Below are 20,742 nucleotides of genomic sequence, written 5' to 3'. Positions count from 1 at the left end.
CACCTACGGAAAGATATAAACAGGATGGAGTCGGTCCAGAGGGCGGCTACAAAATTAGTAAGCGGTCTTGAATGTAAAAATTATAGGGACAGGCTTATGAACCTCAACATGTATACGCTGAAAGGGAGGACGGAGAGAGGAGACATGATAGAAACGTTTAAATATCTCAAGGGCATTTATGTACAGGAAGAGGGACTTTTTCAAATGAAGGAGAGCTCTGGAATGAGGGGGCATATGACAAAGTTAAGAGGGAATAGGCTTAGGAGTAACCTAAGGAAGTATTATTTCACAGAAAGGGTGGTGGAGGCGTGGAATGGCCTCCAGTTGGAGGTGGTGGAGTCGAGGACTGTTCCAGAATTTAAAAAGGCATGGGATAAGCATGTGGCATCGCTTAGGAAAAGGAAGAGTTAGGGGTTACAGAGGATGGGCAGACTGGATGGGTCATATGGCCTTAATCTGCCGCCATGTTTCTAGGAAGGAGGAAATATCATAAGCATATGACATATTGGAAACTGCAGTGCGAGCTTTCTTTGGACGGCCATTGTCCATCTACACGACCAGTTAGAAAATCATGTGCTAAAATTTAGTGACTGTTATTTTTTATTGGAGTCACTTAAATAATTTTTGCAAGTCTAATGAAGAGTGTCTGACTAGGCTGGGACTAATGGGAGCAAAGTTCATACGGATAATTATGAATTAGAACATTCTGTTTCAGTGGTTCCCAAACCTGGTCCTGGAGGCACCCCAGCCAGTCAGGTTTTCAGGATCTCCACAATGAATATTCATGAGCCCTGAGCCCATATGCCAGGCCCCCACCCTGCCCATCTTCAAATCCTTGCTCAAAGCCCACCTCTTCAATGTCGCCTTCGGCACCTAACCACTTTACCTCTATTCAGGAAATCTAGGCTGCCCCAACTTGACATTTCGTCCTTTAGATTGTAAGCTCCTTTGAGCAGGGACTGGCCTTCTTTGTTAAACTGTACAGCGCTGCGTAACCCTAGTAGTGCTCTAGAAATGTTTAGTAGTAGTGGTCCTGGAGGCACCCCAGCCAGTCAGGTTTTCAGGATCTCCACAATGAATATTCATGAGCTAGAGTTGCATGCAGTGGAGGCAGAGAATGCAAATCTCTCTCATGAATATTCATTGTGGAGATCCTGAAAACTTGACTGGCTGGGGTGCCTCCAGGACCAGGTTTGGAAACCACTGTTGTATTTCATTACTAGCCGTTGAGCCCGTGAAAACAGGCTACTTTTGGAATGGGGGGGGGGGTTCCGAGCCCCCCCCCGGAGTCGCTGCCACCGCCCCTCCACCCGGCCCGAGCAGCACTGTAAACTTACATCAGCATGCAGCAGCAGGCACATCAGCAAAGCTGCCGTCGGGGCGGGCTTCCTTCTCTGCCTGTGTCCCGCCCTCGTGTGACTTAACGTCGGCGAAGGCGGGACAAAGGCAGAGAAGGAAGCCCGACGGCAGTTTTGCTGATGTGCCTGCTGCTGCGTGCTGATGTAAGTTTACAGTGCTCGGGCCAGATGGAGGGGTGGCGGCGACTCCGGGGGAGGGGGAGCGGTTCCGACGTCTGCAGCATGCCAGTAGAGACTTCCCTCTCTGTCCCGCCCCCATCATCACGTATTGAAGCGGGGGCGGGGCAGAGAGGGAAGTCTCTACTGCGCATTTGCGAGTGAGTACGGTCACTCGCCCTTTATATGTTTGATTGTCTAGGTTAGTATTTTTTATGAGGATCCTGATACTTGATTAATGTTTTGAAATTTGTCTTATTAACATGTTCCTGTTCACTGGAGAGCCACATTTTTGAATCGGACGGTTGTTTCCATATTTTGAAAAGAGGTGCATAACATTTCGTTTCTAGAGACACATCAGATGACCGTTAAGAGAACAATTTTCAGAAAACTACCCTCCTCTGGCTGAAATTATTCAGCGACTCCCACAGCAGAAGAATTGAGACGAGGCTTCTCTGCAGGCGAGGAGAGGAAGGGAGTTGGGGAACGACATACAGATTTTGATTTTCAAATCTATACACATTGTGCCCGATATTCAATGGTGGGCCATTTCCAGCGATCGGCACTGAATGTCCGGTTCATTCTTGGCCAGTTTCATCTTAACCGGCCAAGTTCATATTCAGTGTTGGCTGTCTAAGCTGAAACCAGGCAAAGATAGGCTTGCTATTTCGCTGGACTAATTTGGCCGCCAAACTTAGCTGGGGATGTGCTAAATATTAGCAGACAGCCAGTTATATCATGCAATATAACCGGGTGTCCGCTAAACGCTAATCAGCAATATTCAGCGGGAGACAGCTGGCTATCTCCTGCTGAATATTGCCGGATAGCCAGTTAAGGGGTCCTTTTACTAAGGTGCTCCGAAAAGTGGCCTGCACTGGAGTAGGTGCGTGTACTGGACGCGCACAGGTCCATTTTTCAGTGCACCTGCAAAAAAGGCCTTTTTGCTGGCTGAAAATGGACGTGCGGCTGAATGAAAATTGGCGCGCGTCCATTTTGGCCCTGAGACCTTACCGCCACCCATTCACTTAGCGGTAAGGTCTCACTCGTTAACTGGGCGGTAAACGTCAGTGCGCGTACAATGCCGATTACCGCTCGGGTAATGCCGCACGCCGGAAAATAAAATATATTTAACGGTGTGTGTAGTGGACACGTGTAAAAAATGAAATTACCGCCTGGGCCACACGGTAGCTGGGTGGTAGTTCTGAATTGGCGCACGGTGGGCGCACATAGGTGCCTATCGGGCTCATTTTCAAAAGAGAAGGACGTCCATCTTTCGACATAAATCGGAAGATGGACATGCTTCTTCTAGGGACGTTCAAATCGGTATAATCGAAACCCGATTTAGGACGTCCCCAACTGCACTCCGTCGCAAGAATGTCCAAAGTTCAAGGGGGCGTGTCGGAGGCGTAGCACAGGCGGGATGGGCCTGCTTAACACATGGATGTCTTTGACCCATAATTGAAAAGAACAAGGACGTCCCTGACGAACACTTGGACGTTTTCACCTGGACGAGTGGCCTAGTGGTTAGGGTGGTGAACTTTGGTCCTGAGGAACTGAGTTCAATTCCCACTTCAGGCTCAGGCAGCTCCTTGTGACTCTGGGCAAGTCACATAACCCTCCATTGCCCCACGTAAGCCGCATTGAGCCTGCCGTGAGTGGGAAAGCGCGGGGTACAAATATAACAAAAAAAATTACGAATAAGGCACAAAAAGGTGCCTGAAATGACTAGATGACCACCGGGGGAATCGGGGATGACCTCCTGTTACTCCCTCAGTGGTCACTAACCTTAATGGGTGGCGGTAAGGGCTCCCTGTTGCATGGCATTGCACAGGGGCGTAGCTACGGGGGGGCCACAGGGGGCCTGGGTCCCCGCAAATTTTGTCTGGGCCCCTGGTTTTTCTGGTGGGGGTCCCCAGCCCCCGCCAGCCGAAGCCTTCTTCGGCGCCGGTCTCAGATGTAAGCTGCATTCGTTGCCCTGCTCTTCTTTCTTCGTGCTCCTCCTGTGCACGCTGACGCTCCTTTACGTGAAACTGAGAAGCGTCAGTGTGCACAGGAGGTGCAAGAAGGAAAGAGCAGGGCAGTGAACGTGGCTGCGCCCAAGACCGACGCTGAAGAAGGCTTTGGCTGGCGGGGGGTTGGGGACTCCCGCCAGAAAAGGTATTTGTTTGTGAGGCGAGGTCAGGCGGGCAGGCGGGAGGAGGCAGGCAGGTGGGCGGGCAGGGGGAGGAGAGGCAGGCAGGCGGGTGGGCGTTTGGGTGGGGCGGGGAGGAGAGGCAGCAGGCGGGTGGGGCGGGGAGGCTGTGAGAGGGGACGGTGGTGGAGGGGCGGCACTCAAAATGTGCCCCCAAACTCGAGCTCTGGCCCTCTCCCACCGTAAGGTCTGGCTATGCCCCTGACTATGCGATAAGAGTTCTTTTACCGCACAGCCATGTGTGCCGGGGTTTTTTTTACCCGCTGCACATTTTTATGGGAACAGCTAAGGGCCCTGTTTACTAAGGCGCACTAGCGTTTTTAGCGCGCGCTAACGCTAGAGACACCCTTAGGAATATATGGATGCCTCTAGCACGCCTATAGTGTGGCTTGGTAAACAGGTCTTTTTTTCTTTTGTTTAGTCTCTACGATTAAGGTTAATCAGCAAACCAACATAGCCGCAAGATTTATTGATTTAAAAATAAGGTTTTTTTAAGTGCCTGTGATTGGAACCACCCTATTGATTCAGAAATCAGGGTTCTGAGGCTTTCTCTCCTTTCTGATAATCATACTCTACTGCTCTCTGACGGTGTCTGCCAACATGTACTATGTCAAAGGTTTGAAAAGAGATTTTTTTTTTAAGTCTAAGAAACGTATAAGGCGTATGCATTTGCTAATGTGCAATGAAAGATCCCCCGTAGTGCATCTTTAATCAATTTAGCATACATTGAAAATTTCATATTAAATCAAACGTGTGAAACTAAAAATAAAAGCACTGAAAAAACTGGAAATGTTTTTTAAAGAACAATAAAAGCTGAATTTTTCTTGCTTGTGCACAGAATTTACACACAGCGTCGAGTAAAAACGGGATTCCATACACAGTTCCAAAATACTCTGCAACTTAAACACGACCTTTGAAAATACATTATTCCAACCTTTATGAGGAAACTCCCTTATTAAATGGTTTGCCTCATATGCCTTATTTTGTCGCAAACATTTAATCTCAACTTTACCTTCTTTGCTAAATACTATTTTGCTAGACCAGATCTTAATGGTCACTTCCTGAATGATGTCACTTTGAAAACAGGAATCATCCAATTTCTACAGCATCTTGCAGTAACATCTGCCAATAATTGTAATATATATATATATATTTTTTGCTAATAATACATTGGTTTTTGGGTTATTTGGAAAAAACGTTGGTGGTCCTGTTTTTTTCTGGACACTGTGTAGAGAGAATTAACTGGCTACAAACAATTCAGGGGCCCTTTCACAGAGCGGCGGGAAGACCAACGCGGGCTTATCGCTCACTGTTCTGGGACTACCGCTGGGCCAGCATGGCCTCTGGTGGCCCGAGCAGGCAGAGAAACCCCCCGGAAATGGCTTGTGCGGTGGTAACCCGGCAGAATGGGCATCGCTGCACGCTGCCCGGTTACCGCCGGGTTAGTGTGGGAGTTCTTATCGCTACCTCAACAGGTGGCGGTAAGGGCTCCCCGCTGAATGGCCACGTGGTAAGTGTTCTCTTACCGCATGGCCATGTGTGTCTGAGCATAGGAGCCAATTTTTCAAAATGATTGGGGGTGCTGAATTTTTTTCTTTTTACAGGTGATGCATTCCCCCCTCCCTCTCCCCCCTGTCCCCCTTCCCTGTCCCCTCATCCCTCCTCCCTCTCCCCCTCTCCTGTCTCCCCTCCACCTTCCTCCGAGTTCCAGGCTCCCCTCCCTCCCTCCTTTCCCTCCCCCCTCCCTCCGAGTTCCAGGGCCCCCCTCCCTCCCTCCCTTCAAGTTCTAGGCCCCCTCCCTCCAAATGTTAAAAGTCATCTATCTTACCTCGTTGGGGTTAGGGCGGCAGCATTGGTAAAAAAAACATGCAGGCTCGGCTCGGTGCTTAGTTCAGTTTTCCCTTCTCTCTCTCTCAGCTCTGGTCCCAACCCTTGCGGAAACAGGAAATGAGGGCGGGACAAGAGCTGACAGAGAGAGAAGGGAAAACTGAACTAAGCACCGAGCCAAGCCTGCATGCTTTTTACCGCTGCTGCTGCCCTAACCCCGACGAGGTAAAATAGATGACTTTCAAAATTCGGAGGGAGGGGGCCTGGAACTCGAAGGGAGGAGGGAACGAACTTCCGATGGATGCACGAACTTCCGGTGGGTGAAATATTGGGGGTGCTCGAGCACCCACAGCACCCACGGAGTCGGCGCCTATGTGTCCGAGGGCTTTTTACCCGCTGCAGTAAAAAGGGCCCTGGCGTGCGGGAAAAATGTCCCCCTTCCGCTAGCACAGGGTCCTTTTCCCCTCAGCTTGGTAAAAGGACCCCTGGAATTCAGCAGTATTTGGAGAGCAATCTGAAATATAGACGGTCTTACTGCCAGGAATGAAGCTGTTTGAACTGTCTGCTGTGCCAGATATGGAAGATTTTCTATGTCACTGATGGAGAAAATTCCGTTTTCTTTATACCGGTGTCAAGGGACTAAGGTCTTTTTTTTGTCTATTTGCAAAACTGAACAGAGTTGTTTGTGGACTAATTTTAAGTCATTACTCTCCCGTGAAGCTTGATTTGATCAGAAGACAGCATCGGCTCCTTGGTGAATAATTAACTTTCTTCAGCTCCGGCATCTCATATTTGTATCCATCGCATCAGGAAATGCAGCTGTGAACTCCACCAACAGGTGTTTCATCCTCCCTCATCAAAATTAATTTTTGTTACTACTTGCAGGGCTAATTACCCCCCTTATCTCTCAGGCCTGAAATGAACTGTTTATCTAACTTACTTCAACATTTATGAACTTTAATCTAATACTACTTTGTATTTCTCATTACGGAAATGGCGATTTCCCATTACGGCATAATGTAAGCCAAATTGAGCCTGCAAAAAGGTGGGAAAATGTGGGATACAAATGCAATAAATAAATAAATAGCTTTTCCTGTTTATAACGGCATCTACTGAAATACTAAGAAATAAAGAACAACATTGCATGATGTGATCAGCCAGAAAAATGCCCAAGAGGATTAATGGTGCCTAAGGAAGGAAATGGGGATGGGGTGAGAGTAGGATACAGAATCTTCCTTTAGGGGTCATGGATCCAGCTGCAACTGGAAACCATAACATAACTCTCTATACTTATTCTGAACTCTGCTTGCTTAAAAATCAAGGGGTAAATATTCAACCAGTTCCTGGCCGGTTAAATTGGGTGTTCAGGTCTATCCGCTAATGCTCGGCAGCGCTTAACTGGATAGCGCTGCTGATCACCACCGCAGACTGCTAAACTCAAAGCCGGCTATTTTGTGGACAGTCCGAGGTGGAGTCAGAACTTAACTGCCTAAGTTTAGCGGGTCATAAGGGATCATGTAACAGTCAGTCCTATCTTTATGCAGTGTCACTTATATCGCACTTAACTGCACAAGAGATAAACGGCTGCATAAACCCGGATAGTCATAGTGGCGTTCCTAGGGTGGCTGCCACCCGGGGTGGATCGCCAATGCGCCCCCCCCAGGTGCAGCACGACACCCCCCCTTGGCGAAAGGACACCCCCCTGGATGCATTTTTACCTGCTGGGGGGGGGGGGTGCCGCGCGCCTGTCGGCTTCGCTCGTTCCATGCTCCCTCTGCCACGGAAGAGGAAGTAACCTGTTCCGGGGCAGAGGGAGCACGGAACAAGTGGAGCCGACAGGCGCACGGTACCCCCCCCAGCGGCGTGCATCCGGGGCGGACCACCCCCCACCGCCCCCCCCCCCTTGGTACACCACTGGATAGTCAATATTTAAAAAAACACTAATCAGCACTGCTAGGCCAGGCCTGTGAAATACGCAACCTGCGAGGAAGTTCGGTGTGAAGAAAAACAAAAAAAGGATCTCTTTCCGCGGGTGGGAAGCAGAAGCGAAACACAGCAGAGAAAACCAAGGACCAGTCCAGAGCCAAAGAAGTCTCTTGACAAACTTTAATAAAAAAAGTGGCAAACAACAGGGACTCGATATGGGCCATTTTTCGGCTACAGTGCTTGAATCAGGAGTCCATAAATATGTAGGTCAAAACATGATTCCACTGAACTTGTGTGACTTACAGTCTTTCTCTGCTTGGGAGCAGGGGCGTAGCAAGACCTCATGGTGGGAGGGGGCCAAAGCCCGAGGTGGGGGGCACATTTTAGTCTGCCACTTAAAGAAGCGTGCAGGACGTGAAGAGGAAAAGAGAGCAGGGCAAGCAACGCAGCGGCGCCAGAGACTGGCGCTGAGCAAGGCTTCAGCTGGCAGGGGTTGGGGAACCCCGCCAGCAAAACCAGGGGCCCGGAAAAAATTTTGGGGGCCCAGGCCCCCATAGCTACGCCACTGCTTGGGAGAGAGTTTAAAAAAAAAACATGTTTCGCCAACAGGTTCACTGCTACTCTTTGTGAGCTAAACACGTCGTGCATGCGATACATGCATGTTTTGACCTATGTATTGTAGACTCCTGATGCAGGTACTCGAGCCGAAACACGGCTCGTGTCGAGTCCCTGTTATTTGCCGTTTATCTTTATTTACTAATGTTCGTCAAGAGACTCCTTTAGCTCCGCACTGTTCCTTGGTTATCTCCGCCATGCTTCCCTTTTGAAGTTCTCTGTGACCCACATCGTAGTATCTAATGCGCATTCTAAACTTCACATCCGGTTAATTACATAACGTAAATTTGGCTCCTAAATAATCGTAATGGGGAGAATAAGGAGGACAAATATTTTAGTACGGCCCATCGATAAATGCCCAGCTGCCGTAGCAGCCTATAATTACTCGTGACTGTGACATACTTGTGCAAAACGCTATTTTATAACATAAGCACCAAGCCACTTAGAGCCCTTTTACTAAGCCGCGTTAGGCTCTACACGCACCCAACACACGCCAACTACCATGTGCCTCTTGCAGTAATTTCATTTTTGGAGAGCGTCTGCTACGCGCGTCTGGAAAATATTTTTTAAATTTTCGGACGCACGCCAAGTGGCATCTGACATGCGTAGCTCCTTACCACGCAGATTCCTTACCGCTAGGTCTATGGCTGGCGGTAAGGTCAGACACCCAAAATGGATGCGCGGCAATTTTGATTTTGCCGCACGTCTGTTTTCGCCAAAAATTTTTTAAAAAGGCATTTTTGGTATGTGCGCTGAAAAATATTTCTGCGCACACCCAAAAATAACGCAAAGGGGTGTACACATGGGTGGAGCAAGGGCACGTTGCCAAGCAACACACACAACTTGCACCAACGCAGCTTCGCACTAATATTCCATAACAATTTAGGCAGGCCCTGAAGCCATTATAGAATTGGCAGTAAACGCACCCTACATCTTGGCGCCAAATTACAGAATCGCCCCCATTATTTCTTGCCTCAAGACAAGAGCAAATCAAACAGCCTGATGATACGAGAGGGTAATGCTGAGTTCAAAGTCTTTCAAGTCGGAGAGCTCTTTGATGCTTACCAGATGTAGCAACACTCGCAAGGCATCTCGTGCACGGTCAGGATGCTGGAGGATTTCCGTCAGAGCTTGTCCAATCAGAGAGGAGGGACTGTTCAGTTTCACATCACTTCCTATAAGCATGAAACCTATTTAGGAAAAATATGGCCAAAAATGGTTACCGCGTGCCTTAAAATGTTCTTTTTAAACATTTTGGCCCCCTTACCATCCAGTTACAGTACTGTATGCATTAGATGCTGGAATTAGTCACACAGATGTGGTGAGTGTGAATTCAAGCAGCAATTATTGCCCCAAATCTTTTAAATTATGCACTTTTGGTGTCTTTTCCCCCTCTCCCTCTCTCTCCCTATATATTTATGAACATAATTTAATTGCGTAATGAGCCAATTAGTGCCATTATGATGAAAACGATAAAGGGGGTGGGGCGACTTCACTATGAGGAAAGACTAAAGTGGCTAGGGCTCTTCAGATTGGAGAAGAGATGGCTGAGGGGACATATGACAGAGGTCTATAAAATAATGAATGGAATGGAATGGGTAGACGTGAATCGCTTATTTACTCTTTCCAAAAATACTAGGACTAGGGGGCATGCAATGAAGCTAAAAAATAGTAAATTTAAAATAAATCGGAGAAAATATTCTTCACTCAATGTGTAATTAAACCCTGGAATTTGCTGCCAGAGAATGTAGTAAAAGCAGTTAGCTTAGCAGGGTTTAAAAAAGGTTTGGATAGCTTCCTAAAAACAAAAAGGTGCATAAGCCGTTATTAAGATGGGCTTGGGGAAAATCCACTGCTTATTTCTAGGATATGCAGCATAAAATGTATTGTACTGTTTTGGGATCTTGCCAGGTGATTGTAACCTGAATTGGCCACTGTTGGAAACAGGATGCTGAGCTTGATGGACCTTCGGTCTGTCCCAGTATGGCAATGCTTATGTTCTCATATAACGCTTTTATACTTTAAGGAAGATCTGATGAGGACAAGCGGGAATCGTTTTCAACTCCATATAAAATAAGAAAATATTTTAAGCTAAATAACATTTCCCTTGTAGTTTTCGCCTAGACAGTCATCGTTCAGATTAAGGAACCTCTATCAGCACCACTATGTTCGTGAAATGAAGGATGAAGTATAGCAAACAAGTCACAGTGTGCCACTGAGCGGATACAAGGAATATTGAGATGGTGAAAGTGCAACCAAAGATTATGTAAGACACTGGAGTAATCATTGGACTGCCATTACAACGGACATGACTGTGTAAGACATATGATGTTACTGGTTCTGTATCAAGATAAGCATTGAGTCTATAATTATTAATGATTTAATGACGGACTGGGTGCAGGGGGAACGTTAGTTGTTGTGGATGTATGAAGGACTTGGGAAAAATCCACAATTCCAGGAATAACATGTATAGAATGTTTGTACGTTTGGGAAGCTCGCCAGGTGCCCTTGGCCTGGATTGGCCGCTGTCGTGGACAGGATGCTGGGCTCGATGGACCCTTGGTCTTTTCCCAGTGTGGCATTACTTATGTACTTTCCAAAAATACTAGGACTAGGGGGCATGCGATGAAACTACAGTGTAGTAAATTTAAAACAAATCGGAGAAAATGTTTCTTCACACAACTCATAATTAAACTCTGGAATTTGTTGCCAGAGAACGTGGTGAAGGCGGTTAGCTTAGCAGAGTTTAAAAAGGGGTTAGACGGTTTCCTAAAGGACAAGTCCATAAACCACTACTAAATGGACTTGGGAAAAATCCACAATTCCAGGAATAACATGTATAGAATGTTTGTACGTTTGGGAAGCTCGCCAGGTGCCCTTGGCCTGGATTGGCCGCTGTCGTGGACAGGATGCTGGGCTCGATGGACCCTTGGTCTTTTCCCAGTGTGGCATTACTTATGTACTTATTAATGAATGCTATTGTATGAGGTGAACAAAGGTTGTGATTTGTAAGGTGCTGTGAAGAGATGTACGGTCCGGCTCCTTAAGAAGCGCAGAGCGAAACAGGAGCTCGCTGTTGGGTGCGGACATTCATAATTGCTCCAGCACAAACCAAAGCTAAGTACTTTTAGAGTACTTTTTTTGCACAGCATGTATATGAAATAATAACTATTGCTAGTGTTTTAGAGGTTTTTCAGACTAATGAGGATTCTCGCCAGCGTGAGCACAAATTTAGCCACGCAGAGCACAGCGGTCAGCTGTCTTGTTAAAAGTATTGTCAGCTGTTACCGAGTTTCTGAAGTCTTTTCCTCTATTATCTTATAGTTATCAATATAGTAGAGAGACTGCTTGCCCTAAGTAGATATTGTATGATGTATTTTAACAAGAATTTGTAAAATTAAGTTTAAATAATAAAGTTTTGTATATGGCATAGTTGCTGTGTAATGGTTAACGAATATGCATGAGAGATTTGCATGCCTATCACCTCCATTATATGCAAATCTCTCTCTTGCATATTCATTAGGGATAGCCTAAAAACCTGATTGGCGGGTGGTGCTCCCTCTCCCCAGGAGAGGTTTGAGAACCACTGAGGTAACAGATTTAACACGAGAGTTTCTTCACTCAGTGCACAATTAAAAGTTGTGAAATCTTGTTGCTGGTTGTTGTCAAGGCAACGAGCGCAGCTGGGTGTAAACGGGGTTTGGACAAGTTCCAGGGGAAAAGTACATAAACAAGTATTAACCAGGTAGAGTCGGGCAATTCTACGTTTAATTGCTATGAGTGAGGAACAAGGAATGAGCACACTCCTTGGGATCTGGTGAGTAATTCCTGGTGATCCAGACTGGCTAACTGCAGAAATAAGACGCTGGACTCCATGGGTCTTTGGTTTGACCCCGCATGGCATAGCTTATTTCCTTACTAGCCGTTGAGCCCGTGAAAATGGGCTACTTTTGGAATGGGGGGGGGTTCCGAGCCCCCCCCCGGCCCCCCCCCCCCCGCCCCTCCACCCGGCCCGAGCAGCACTGTGAACTTACATCAGCACGCAGCAGCAGGCACATCAGCAAAGCTGCCGTCGGGGCGGGCTTTCTTCTCTGCCTGTGTCCCGCCCTCGTGTGATGTAACGTCGGCGAGGGCGGGACAAAGGCAGAGAAGGAAGCCCGACGGCAGCTTTGCTGATGTGCCTGCTGCTGCCTGGTGATGTAAGTTCACAGTGCTCGGGCCAGATGGAGGGGCGGCGGCGACTCCGCGGGAGGGGGGAGGGGGAGCGGGTCCGACGTCTGCAGCATGCCAGTAGAGACTTCCCTCTCTGTCCCGCCCCCATCATCACGTATTGAATCGGGGGCGGGGCAGAGAGGGAAGTCTCTACTGCGCATTTGCGAGTGAGTACGGTCACTCGCCGTTTATATGTTTGATGTTAACTGATTACAGGAAGTGTTGCTACAGTTTGTTTGTTTTTTTAAGAAAATAGGAATCTATAGGGTGATCAAACTTATTTTTTGATGGAAGTATAGCATTTCAGCATTAAATTGGCTCTGGTTATGCCATCAACATAATCAATATTTTCAATGACGTAAGCGCTATGTAAAAAAACAAAAACAAACAAAAAGCCTTCACACTATACCTGCCCAATTGGATGGATGAGAGAATTGTTTGCTGCTCTGGACAGTCTTCATTGCTTCTGCAAGGGAGGCACTTGCTTTCATTCCGTTCAGAAGGGATGAGTAGAAAGCGTGGACGAACATTTTAGAAGCTGCCACCGGCACAGGCCAAAGAGACACCAGGACACACTGAGCACCAGCAGCCAAGAATGCCCTGGTTAAGCCAATGACACCATCAGCTGTAACTTTGTTGTTGGACTCTTGGTAAGACCCAAGGACCACTAATTTAATGGGAAGCCTGAGATCCAGAACGTCTGCGGCTGTCAGGAGGAATTCCTGAAGGGGAGGGCAATCCGATATACTCTCCACATCACTTGCATCATCCTGCATCTGAAGAGATTCCGGGATTGTATATGTATTTCCAAAGGAGCTTTTGCCACCACTTGGATTGTTGTCGATATTGGGCGTTAGAACCAAAGCAGCAAGCTTCCAAGAGATATGAGTGGCAAAGTGGACGCATTCTGACTGAGTGAGGGCACTCATGACTTTCTCTTTTGTTGCAATATTACCCACGAGGGGCTGGCATCCAAGCAATTCCGATACCATATAGGCCTCCTCTTCCGCGGAGGGCATAGGCCCCCACAGCCATCGATCCATGACTGATGAAGGTAGTGCAGGGTTTCCTATGACAGCTGCCATTGAGGTAGACATGGAATAAGCTGAATTATTCTTCCTCAAATTGGACTAGAAAGAAGAAATAAATATTTATTGGCTTTCTGTACAACAATAATGACTGAAACACAGTTCGCTCGTAATTGCCATACCCCCTCGCGCTTGTGCCGACACAGCCCGTTCACTTTGAATGGTCTGTGTCGGCATTGCCGCCCAGCTTAGTAAACAGGGGAGATAGTTTTGTGTACTAGTAACCAGTGGCGTAGCTATGGGTGGGCACAGGCCCACCCATTCGCGGCTCAGGCCCACCCAGCAGCAGCACCACACTGCTCTCTCCCCTCTTTCCTCTGCGGCATCCCAGCATCTGCGCTTCTGTCTCCGAACCCCTTCCTTCCCCAGTGTACCACACAGGCATCTTCAGCGCCTGCAGCAATTCATTCTCCCTGCTTGCGCCAGCTCCGCAGACTCCCATCTGCCGTGTCCCGACAGACAGGAAATAGGCAATGACATCGGTGAAGGGATATGGGCACGCAGGAGATGGAAGACTGCAGGGCCAGCACAAGCAGCAAGAATGAATCGCTGCAGGTGCCGAGGATGCCTGTACGATACATCGGGGAAAGACGGGGTTCAGGGACAGAAACACAGATGCCGGGACGCCGCGGAGAAGAGATGCGGGGTAGGTGAAAAAAAAATCTGTATTTTAAAAAATATCTCCGGGAAGATATTTGGAGGCGGTGGGGGGTGGAAGGGCCCATCCAAGTTACCTCTGGGCCCATCCAAAATACTGAGTCTGGCTACGCCTCTGCTCGTAACTCTATTTTCCCTGGACAAAAATGGATTCTTTGCAGTTCTTTAATGAGTTTTAGTTGACCAATTTGAAAGTAAGCCAGAAAGATGATTCTACATGGGCTTCTGAACTATCAACGTTGCCCTCAACGCCCATGTACTACAGAATCTTTGGATTATTCCTACATTGGTTGAATAAATTCTGTAATGTATATACGCAAACACATCAGTCTTACTGCTTGACTGCTGTAATTTATTGCTAATCCACAATGCAATGAGTCATATAAACAGGTTTCCTCCGTAAAACAGCCTCGCTTCCTAAGAGCTCCTTTCACTAAGCGACGGTAAGCGCTAGCACATGCTTACAGCGGCTTAAAACAGCTTATCGTGGGACTGACTGAGGTGTCCCCCGGTAATTGTGCACTGTACGCCCGCAAACCATGAGCTGCAAATATTTATTTTGTAGCACAGAGAGTGCGTGTCTGGGGGCGTAGAGAGGGAGGTGTTTCTGCGCTAATCAGTTTGTGCAGGATTAGCGCACGAGCCCTTACCACCTACAAGAGAGGTATTGGTAAGGGCTCACCTGCTAATTTTTGTTAATGGTCCCGTGCTAACGGCTGAATCCAATGAAACAATTTAATAAACAAAATGAAGTTAAAATGAAATAGAATAAAATGGTCGGTGAGCAAGACTCGACACAGCTGTGTTTCGGCCTATCTGGGCCTGCATCAGCTGGAGAATCCAGGCTAACGCTCGCGGTTAGACGCCAGATAAGAGAAATTCAAGAAGTTGCTCTTAGCGACGCTACAGCACACCTACAAGCTCGAACTTAAGACGACGAAGAAAAATGTATCACACTATACGGTGAAAGATCAAAAAAAGTGACCTTTTGGATGGCAAAAAGACTCCTGATGCAGGCCAGATAGGTCGAAACACAGCTGTGTCGAGTCTTGCTCACTGACCATTTTATTGTATTTCATTTTAACTTCATTTTTGTTTATTAAATTGTTGCAATGGATTTTTAACTGAAGCGTCGTCTACTTTATACAGTACATGTTTTGGTCATCTTCGCTGTTTTTTTGCTTTCTTTAAATATGTTATGCATTAACAAGTCCTTAGGAGTAAAACAAACCACAATAAAAAGCAGAAGAAGGGGACCTTTTACAAAACCGAAGCAAAAAAGTGGCCTTACTGTGTCCTTCTGTGGCTCTTTCCCGCGTGCTGAGGCCATTTCTTGCTGCAGCCAGAAAAGGCCTGATTTTCCCTTTGCCAAATTAATGGCCCATGTGCTAATGTTCACAAATATAAAATGCAAGAGATACTCTTCTCAAGGTCTGAACTCGCAGATTAATTAGGGAGTGTATGGACAGGTCCGCCGAGAGACTGGGCTGGGCCTGGGGCAAGGCTGCCCCCGGGGCCCCGCCCCCAAAGTCACCGCTCCCCCCTACACCCCCTCGAGGTCACCACCACTCCCCACCCCCCGATTGCCGCAGTCACTGCTCCCCCCTCCAGCCCCCCAAGGTCACCGCCGCTCCTCCCCTCCGTCCACCACCGGGCCGTGCCCCCTGCATTGAAATCACAGTCTCACCTCCATGAAAGCAGAGCTGCAGGCAGCAGATCACCTCCCTTTGGCCCTCCTTCCTTCCTTGTGTCCCGCCCTCGAGGAAGTTACGTCAGACGAGGGCGGGACACAGGGAGGGAAGGGAGGCCTTTTGCTGCCTGCAGCGCTGATTTCATGGAGGTGAGACTGCGATTTCAATGCAGGGGGCAGACGGTCGACGATGGAGGGCGGGTGGGACTGCGGCACCAGGCCCCCCCTTGGAGGCCTGGGCAATTTTGTCCCCCCTGCCCCCTCCCTCTCGGCGGCTATGCGTATGGAGGAAAAAAGCCTCAAAAAGCTCCCAGCTTTATCTAGCTATGGGAACAGGACTCCTTCATCACTGCTAAAATACGCACAGAGAGCATTTTCTGGCTGCCAGACCCTGAAGCAGGCTGACGAAACGCTGGCCATCGTAGGTCACAGTCTTTATTGATGGAAAAGGAAACACTGGAAGAAGCTAAGACAAGCTAAGCGAAAGCTAACAGCAGTTTACTGCTCTACTGAATATTTTTGTCTGCACTTTAGAGAATAGGCTATTAATTTGAAATAACTGTGCTCCAACATAAGACTGTTTGGCTCAAAATATAAGGGGCGTTAGAATGTTTATAATACGAGATTTTTTTTTAAGCCAGTGATGAAGCAGTCCTGCGTGCTTATATGTTACATAGTTTTATGAATCAAGGCTGAACGAGGACTGTACCTTGGAGTTTGGATTCAGTGATCTTATGGAAGGGATGGCAATCAGACTGAACCGCTCATAGAGGTACTCATTAGAGGCGCTTCCTTTCAGCAGAGCAAACGGGATGAGGTAAAGTTCTCCCTCTAAAACTAAGACCAGCTGTCGATGCCGTCCTACAGGACCACTGGAATGCATCAGTCCCTGAGGAGCAAGAGAAAATAAACAGTTTATGGAGAGCATGAAACAATACGAACTCCCCCTCAAATCACAAGTCAGGAAAATTGGAATACAGTTAGATTCAATGCTTAACTCTGATTCCCCAAATCCAAGCAGCCTTCAAGAGCTGCTTCTACTATTTGCCACAGCTACGCTGCCTCTCTCCTTACATTGAGAAGGTAAATCTTATCCCAGTTGTGCATGTCATGGTAACATCAAGACTGGATTACTGCAATGCACTATTCAATGGTCCGACTACAAAGGGCCTGCACCAGCTCCAGTTGATTCAGACTGCAGCAGCAAGACTCATAGAAGGTTGCAAGCGACGTGACCACATCACACCATTTTCGCAAAAACTTCACTGGTTACCAGTACAATACAGGGCTAAATTTAAAACTCTATGTCTGATCTTCAAGGCCCTGAAAGGAAATGGCCCCGAGTATCTGAAGAATAGGATGATCCTCCACATACCGCCAAGGACACTAAGGTCCTCTCAAGGACTTTCACTAACCACACCCTCTCCAAAAGACATTACACGATGTGATACCTGCAAGCGAGCCTTCTCCGCTGGAATGCACTGCCTGAAAGGCTGCGCTTAACACAAGACTATCTCTACTTCAGGTAGCAGGTGAAAGCTTGGCTCTTCAACGAAACCTTTAATGGAAGAAGTAACTAACTTGTTAGTCTCCCTCACACACACAAGGAGTGACAGGGGCTGCACATACTGCAGCGGGACATGTTTATACACTCCTAGCCTAAATGAGATAATATTTAACCATCTCTCTGACCTCACATGCAACTTTCTTCAAATCAATCACTTTACTTTTTAATTCTTCCTACTTTCTTACTCATCTATATGTTACAACTTTGCCTTACCCCTCACTACCAATTATAATGTTCTAGTACATATTATGTTGTCATTGCAAGTAGTATACCATGCCATACTTTGTATTGTTGTTCGAATATTTTTACTGCTCTAATTGCCTCCTGCTCATGTTTGATCTATTCTTACTGTACACCGCCTTGGGTGAATTCCTACAAAACGGCAGTAAATAAATCCTAACAAATAAATACTTGTAACAGTATACTTCAACTTTGTCTACATTTATGCTTCTTGCTTTGGGAAGGAGGTGGTGAAAGTATAGTTATTACGGTGCTCATTTGAAAACAGATGGATATCTTAAAATGCCTAAAAATATGTCCATCTGCTAAAACCATCTGAATCCTGAAAAGTCAGAATTTGAACATTTCACACTGCGGTTTATCCAAACAGCAAGGGTGTGTGTTGTGGGTGTGTTTTAGGCGGGGCTAGGGAGGGCCCAAAAGTAGGATATCTAACGGGGATTTTCGAATGGGGAGAAACGTCCATGTTTTAAAAGGAGGACTTTTGTTTTTTTTTTTAATGTAGACTTGTTTCAGTCACATCCAAGTTACAAAACGTTGCTCTAATTGAGCAGCTGACTACTGTGAAGCACCTCGACGGCAATACACATAAATGATGTCGAGGTGCAGAAGGAAGGGATCCTCAGGAGCTTAGCCTAGAATGGGTGGCAGAGCTGGTGGCAGACTGCTGGGGTTCAGGGAGCAGCTGTGCGGCTGTCGGCTCCGCCGGCTCCCTGCTTCCTCTGCTGTTACTTCCTGTTCCACAGCAGAGGGAACAGTTAACCGGCGGAGCTGACAGCCGTGCGGTGTGCACCTGGGGCGGACCACCCCCACCGCCCTCCCTTGGTATGCCACTGCCAGTGTGTACTGCAGTTAATCTGATAATGCTATATTATAAAACATAAATCTATGAACATCCAAAGTGAAGACAGTTTAGCATTTTGTTAGAGTCAGACTGTACAGCAGCCCAAGCACAAACAGATGGAGCCCCCTCAAGCTGAAAGACCGAAGGCCAAAGTAACACTTGATTTCTGTGTAATGACGGCAATTACACGGCTGAACTCCTCATCCCCCCCCCCCCCCCCCCCCCGTGTTAGGTGAACAGATTTATTCTTGGATTAAACACTACAGAGTCACATTCGGGGTCCGTGATCACATACGGTTCGTTTCAACACGGGCATCTGTAACCATTTACAGCGCTGCGTATAAGCATACCGCTGTGAAATAATATGGAATGAAAATAATATATCGGTATAGGGTGCTCTTCAATACTAGTTTTAGCAAAGGGAAAAATGGTATTTATATATTGTATTCTGGCTCCTTTGCTAGAATCTATACAGGTTCTTTGTTTACTTGAACATTTTGAATGTATTCTGTTGATAACATCTTTTGATATGTTTATTTGTAATGTAGTTAATCACAAGTTTTCATAATAAAATTGTACAGTAAAAAAAGATTTCTAACACCGAATCCTTCATCAATAATAACAACATTATAAAAACATGAGAATAAAGAGGGAACGGTTGCTTTACCCACTTTACTTCATTTCAGGGTCTCTTCTGCCCCCCCCCCCCCCCCCCCCCCCCGTATTCATGGGGGCGGGGTATATTGTGATGTATATTTAATATGAGTATTATTTGTATTTAATTGCATTGTTTGTGTACTGGGGTTCCCCTCCCCCTTGTATAGTTTGCAGTTCCTGTGATTGGCTCCTTGTGAGCTTTGCCTATTGGCTGTCAGCTCTGGCTAGGGTCAGCCCTCTTCCTTTGCCCTGAAGGCTGCCTGGGTATGAGAGGCTCAGTCTATGCCTGGCCCTGGCATGCCATATGCTAGCAGCTTTTTTTGAGATCTGGACTTCTTAGTTCCACTGTGGTTCCGTCAAGGTTTTTTTTTACCTTCTCTTTCTCCTCTTGCTCTTCTCTAGGTACTTTCCTTAGAGCAAATCCCTTTCCAAGTCTCTTAGAGGCTTCTCCCTTAGGTTGGCATAAAAGGCATTTTCCCTTTGTTTCTCCCTGTTTGAGTTTACAGATTTGCCTCTCAGCTAGGGTTACCATTCGTCCGGATTTCCCCGGACATGTCTTCTTTTTGAGGGCATGTCCGGGGCGTCCGGCGGATTTTGCCCGCACGCACGTTTGTCCGGATTTCTGGACAAACGTGGGCGCGTGCGTGCGGTGGGCGGGCGATCGGCGCCGTGGGTCTGGTCTCCCGTCCCCTCCCCTTCCTTACCATGTTCCCTGGTGGTCTAGTGACGTCTTTGGGGCAGGAAAGAGCCCCCTCTTTCCTGCCCGGAGCGCTGCCTCCCTTGTCCATCATCCATCATCCTCCTCGGTCTGGCTGGGGATTCAAAATGGCCGCTTCAACTCTCGCCGGCCATTTTGAATCCCCAGCCAGACCGAGGAGGATGCGGCAGGCAAGGGCACACAGCGCTCCAGGCAGGAAAGAGGGGGCTCTTTCCTGCCCCGAAGAGAAGACGCCACTAGACCACCAGGGCTAGATAGTGAGGGGGGGTATGTGACGAGGGGGCGCGGGGGACTGTGTGATGGGGGGCGAGGGGGACTGTGTGATGGGGGGCAGGGAATAGGTGGTGCGGAACGAGGACCCAAAAGGGGCGGGGCATGGGGCGGGCAGGGGCGTGACATGTGTCCTCTTTTTCAGAGGTAACCCTACTCTCAGCAGTTCTGAGCCTCCGAGGTGGCTGGGTACAGACTCCATGTTGCAATAGGCAAAGTTCTTACAGGCAGCTGAATACTTATGTACTGGATGTATCTAGTAGCACTATAAAAATGATGAGCATAAAAAATAACTAAGGGGTCAAAGTGCAATTACGCACCATGGATTTTTTCCATGCACTAAGGGGCCCCTTTACAAAGCTGCATAGGCGCCTATGCATGCCCCACACATGCCAATTTGGAGTTACCGCCTGGCTAATGCGTGGCTCTTGTGGTAATTTCATTTTTGGCATGTGTCCGCTACGTATATCTGAAAAATAGTTTATATTTTTTGGCACGCGTCAGCTACGCGCATGAAGTGACATTTGACGTGCGTAGGTCATTACCGCCCGGTTATCGCGTGAGACCTTACTGCTAAGTACATAAGTATTGCCACACTGGGACAGACCGAAGGTCCATCAAGCCCAGCATCCTGTTTCCAACAGAGGCCAATCCAGGTCACAAATACCTGGCAAGATCCCAAAAAAGTACAAAACGTTTTATACTGCTTATCCCAGAAATAGTGGA

General features: G+C 47.5%; 1 protein-coding gene across 1 annotated transcript in view; it reads right to left on the bottom strand.

Annotated features, from left to right (window-relative positions):
* TTC28 (tetratricopeptide repeat domain 28) overlaps positions 1-20,742 on the bottom strand; it is a 238,807-nt gene that overhangs the window by 29,187 nt on the left and 188,878 nt on the right. Inside the window, exons 9-11 of the mRNA XM_030218563.1 lie at positions 16,430-16,609; positions 12,695-13,415; positions 9,139-9,263 (exon numbers count right to left, since the gene is read on the bottom strand). Of these exons, the coding sequence (XP_030074423.1) occupies positions 9,139-9,263; positions 12,695-13,415; positions 16,430-16,609 (1,026 nt within the window). The remainder of the gene's footprint in view (positions 1-9,138; positions 9,264-12,694; positions 13,416-16,429; positions 16,610-20,742) is intronic.

The sequence above is a fragment of the Microcaecilia unicolor genome, chromosome 11 (assembly GCF_901765095.1).
Source record: "Microcaecilia unicolor chromosome 11, aMicUni1.1, whole genome shotgun sequence".
Classification (NCBI taxonomy): domain Eukaryota; kingdom Metazoa; phylum Chordata; class Amphibia; order Gymnophiona; family Siphonopidae; genus Microcaecilia; species Microcaecilia unicolor.
The sequence above is the reverse complement of the archived record's forward strand: the minus strand, read 5'-3'. Positions and strand labels throughout refer to the sequence as shown.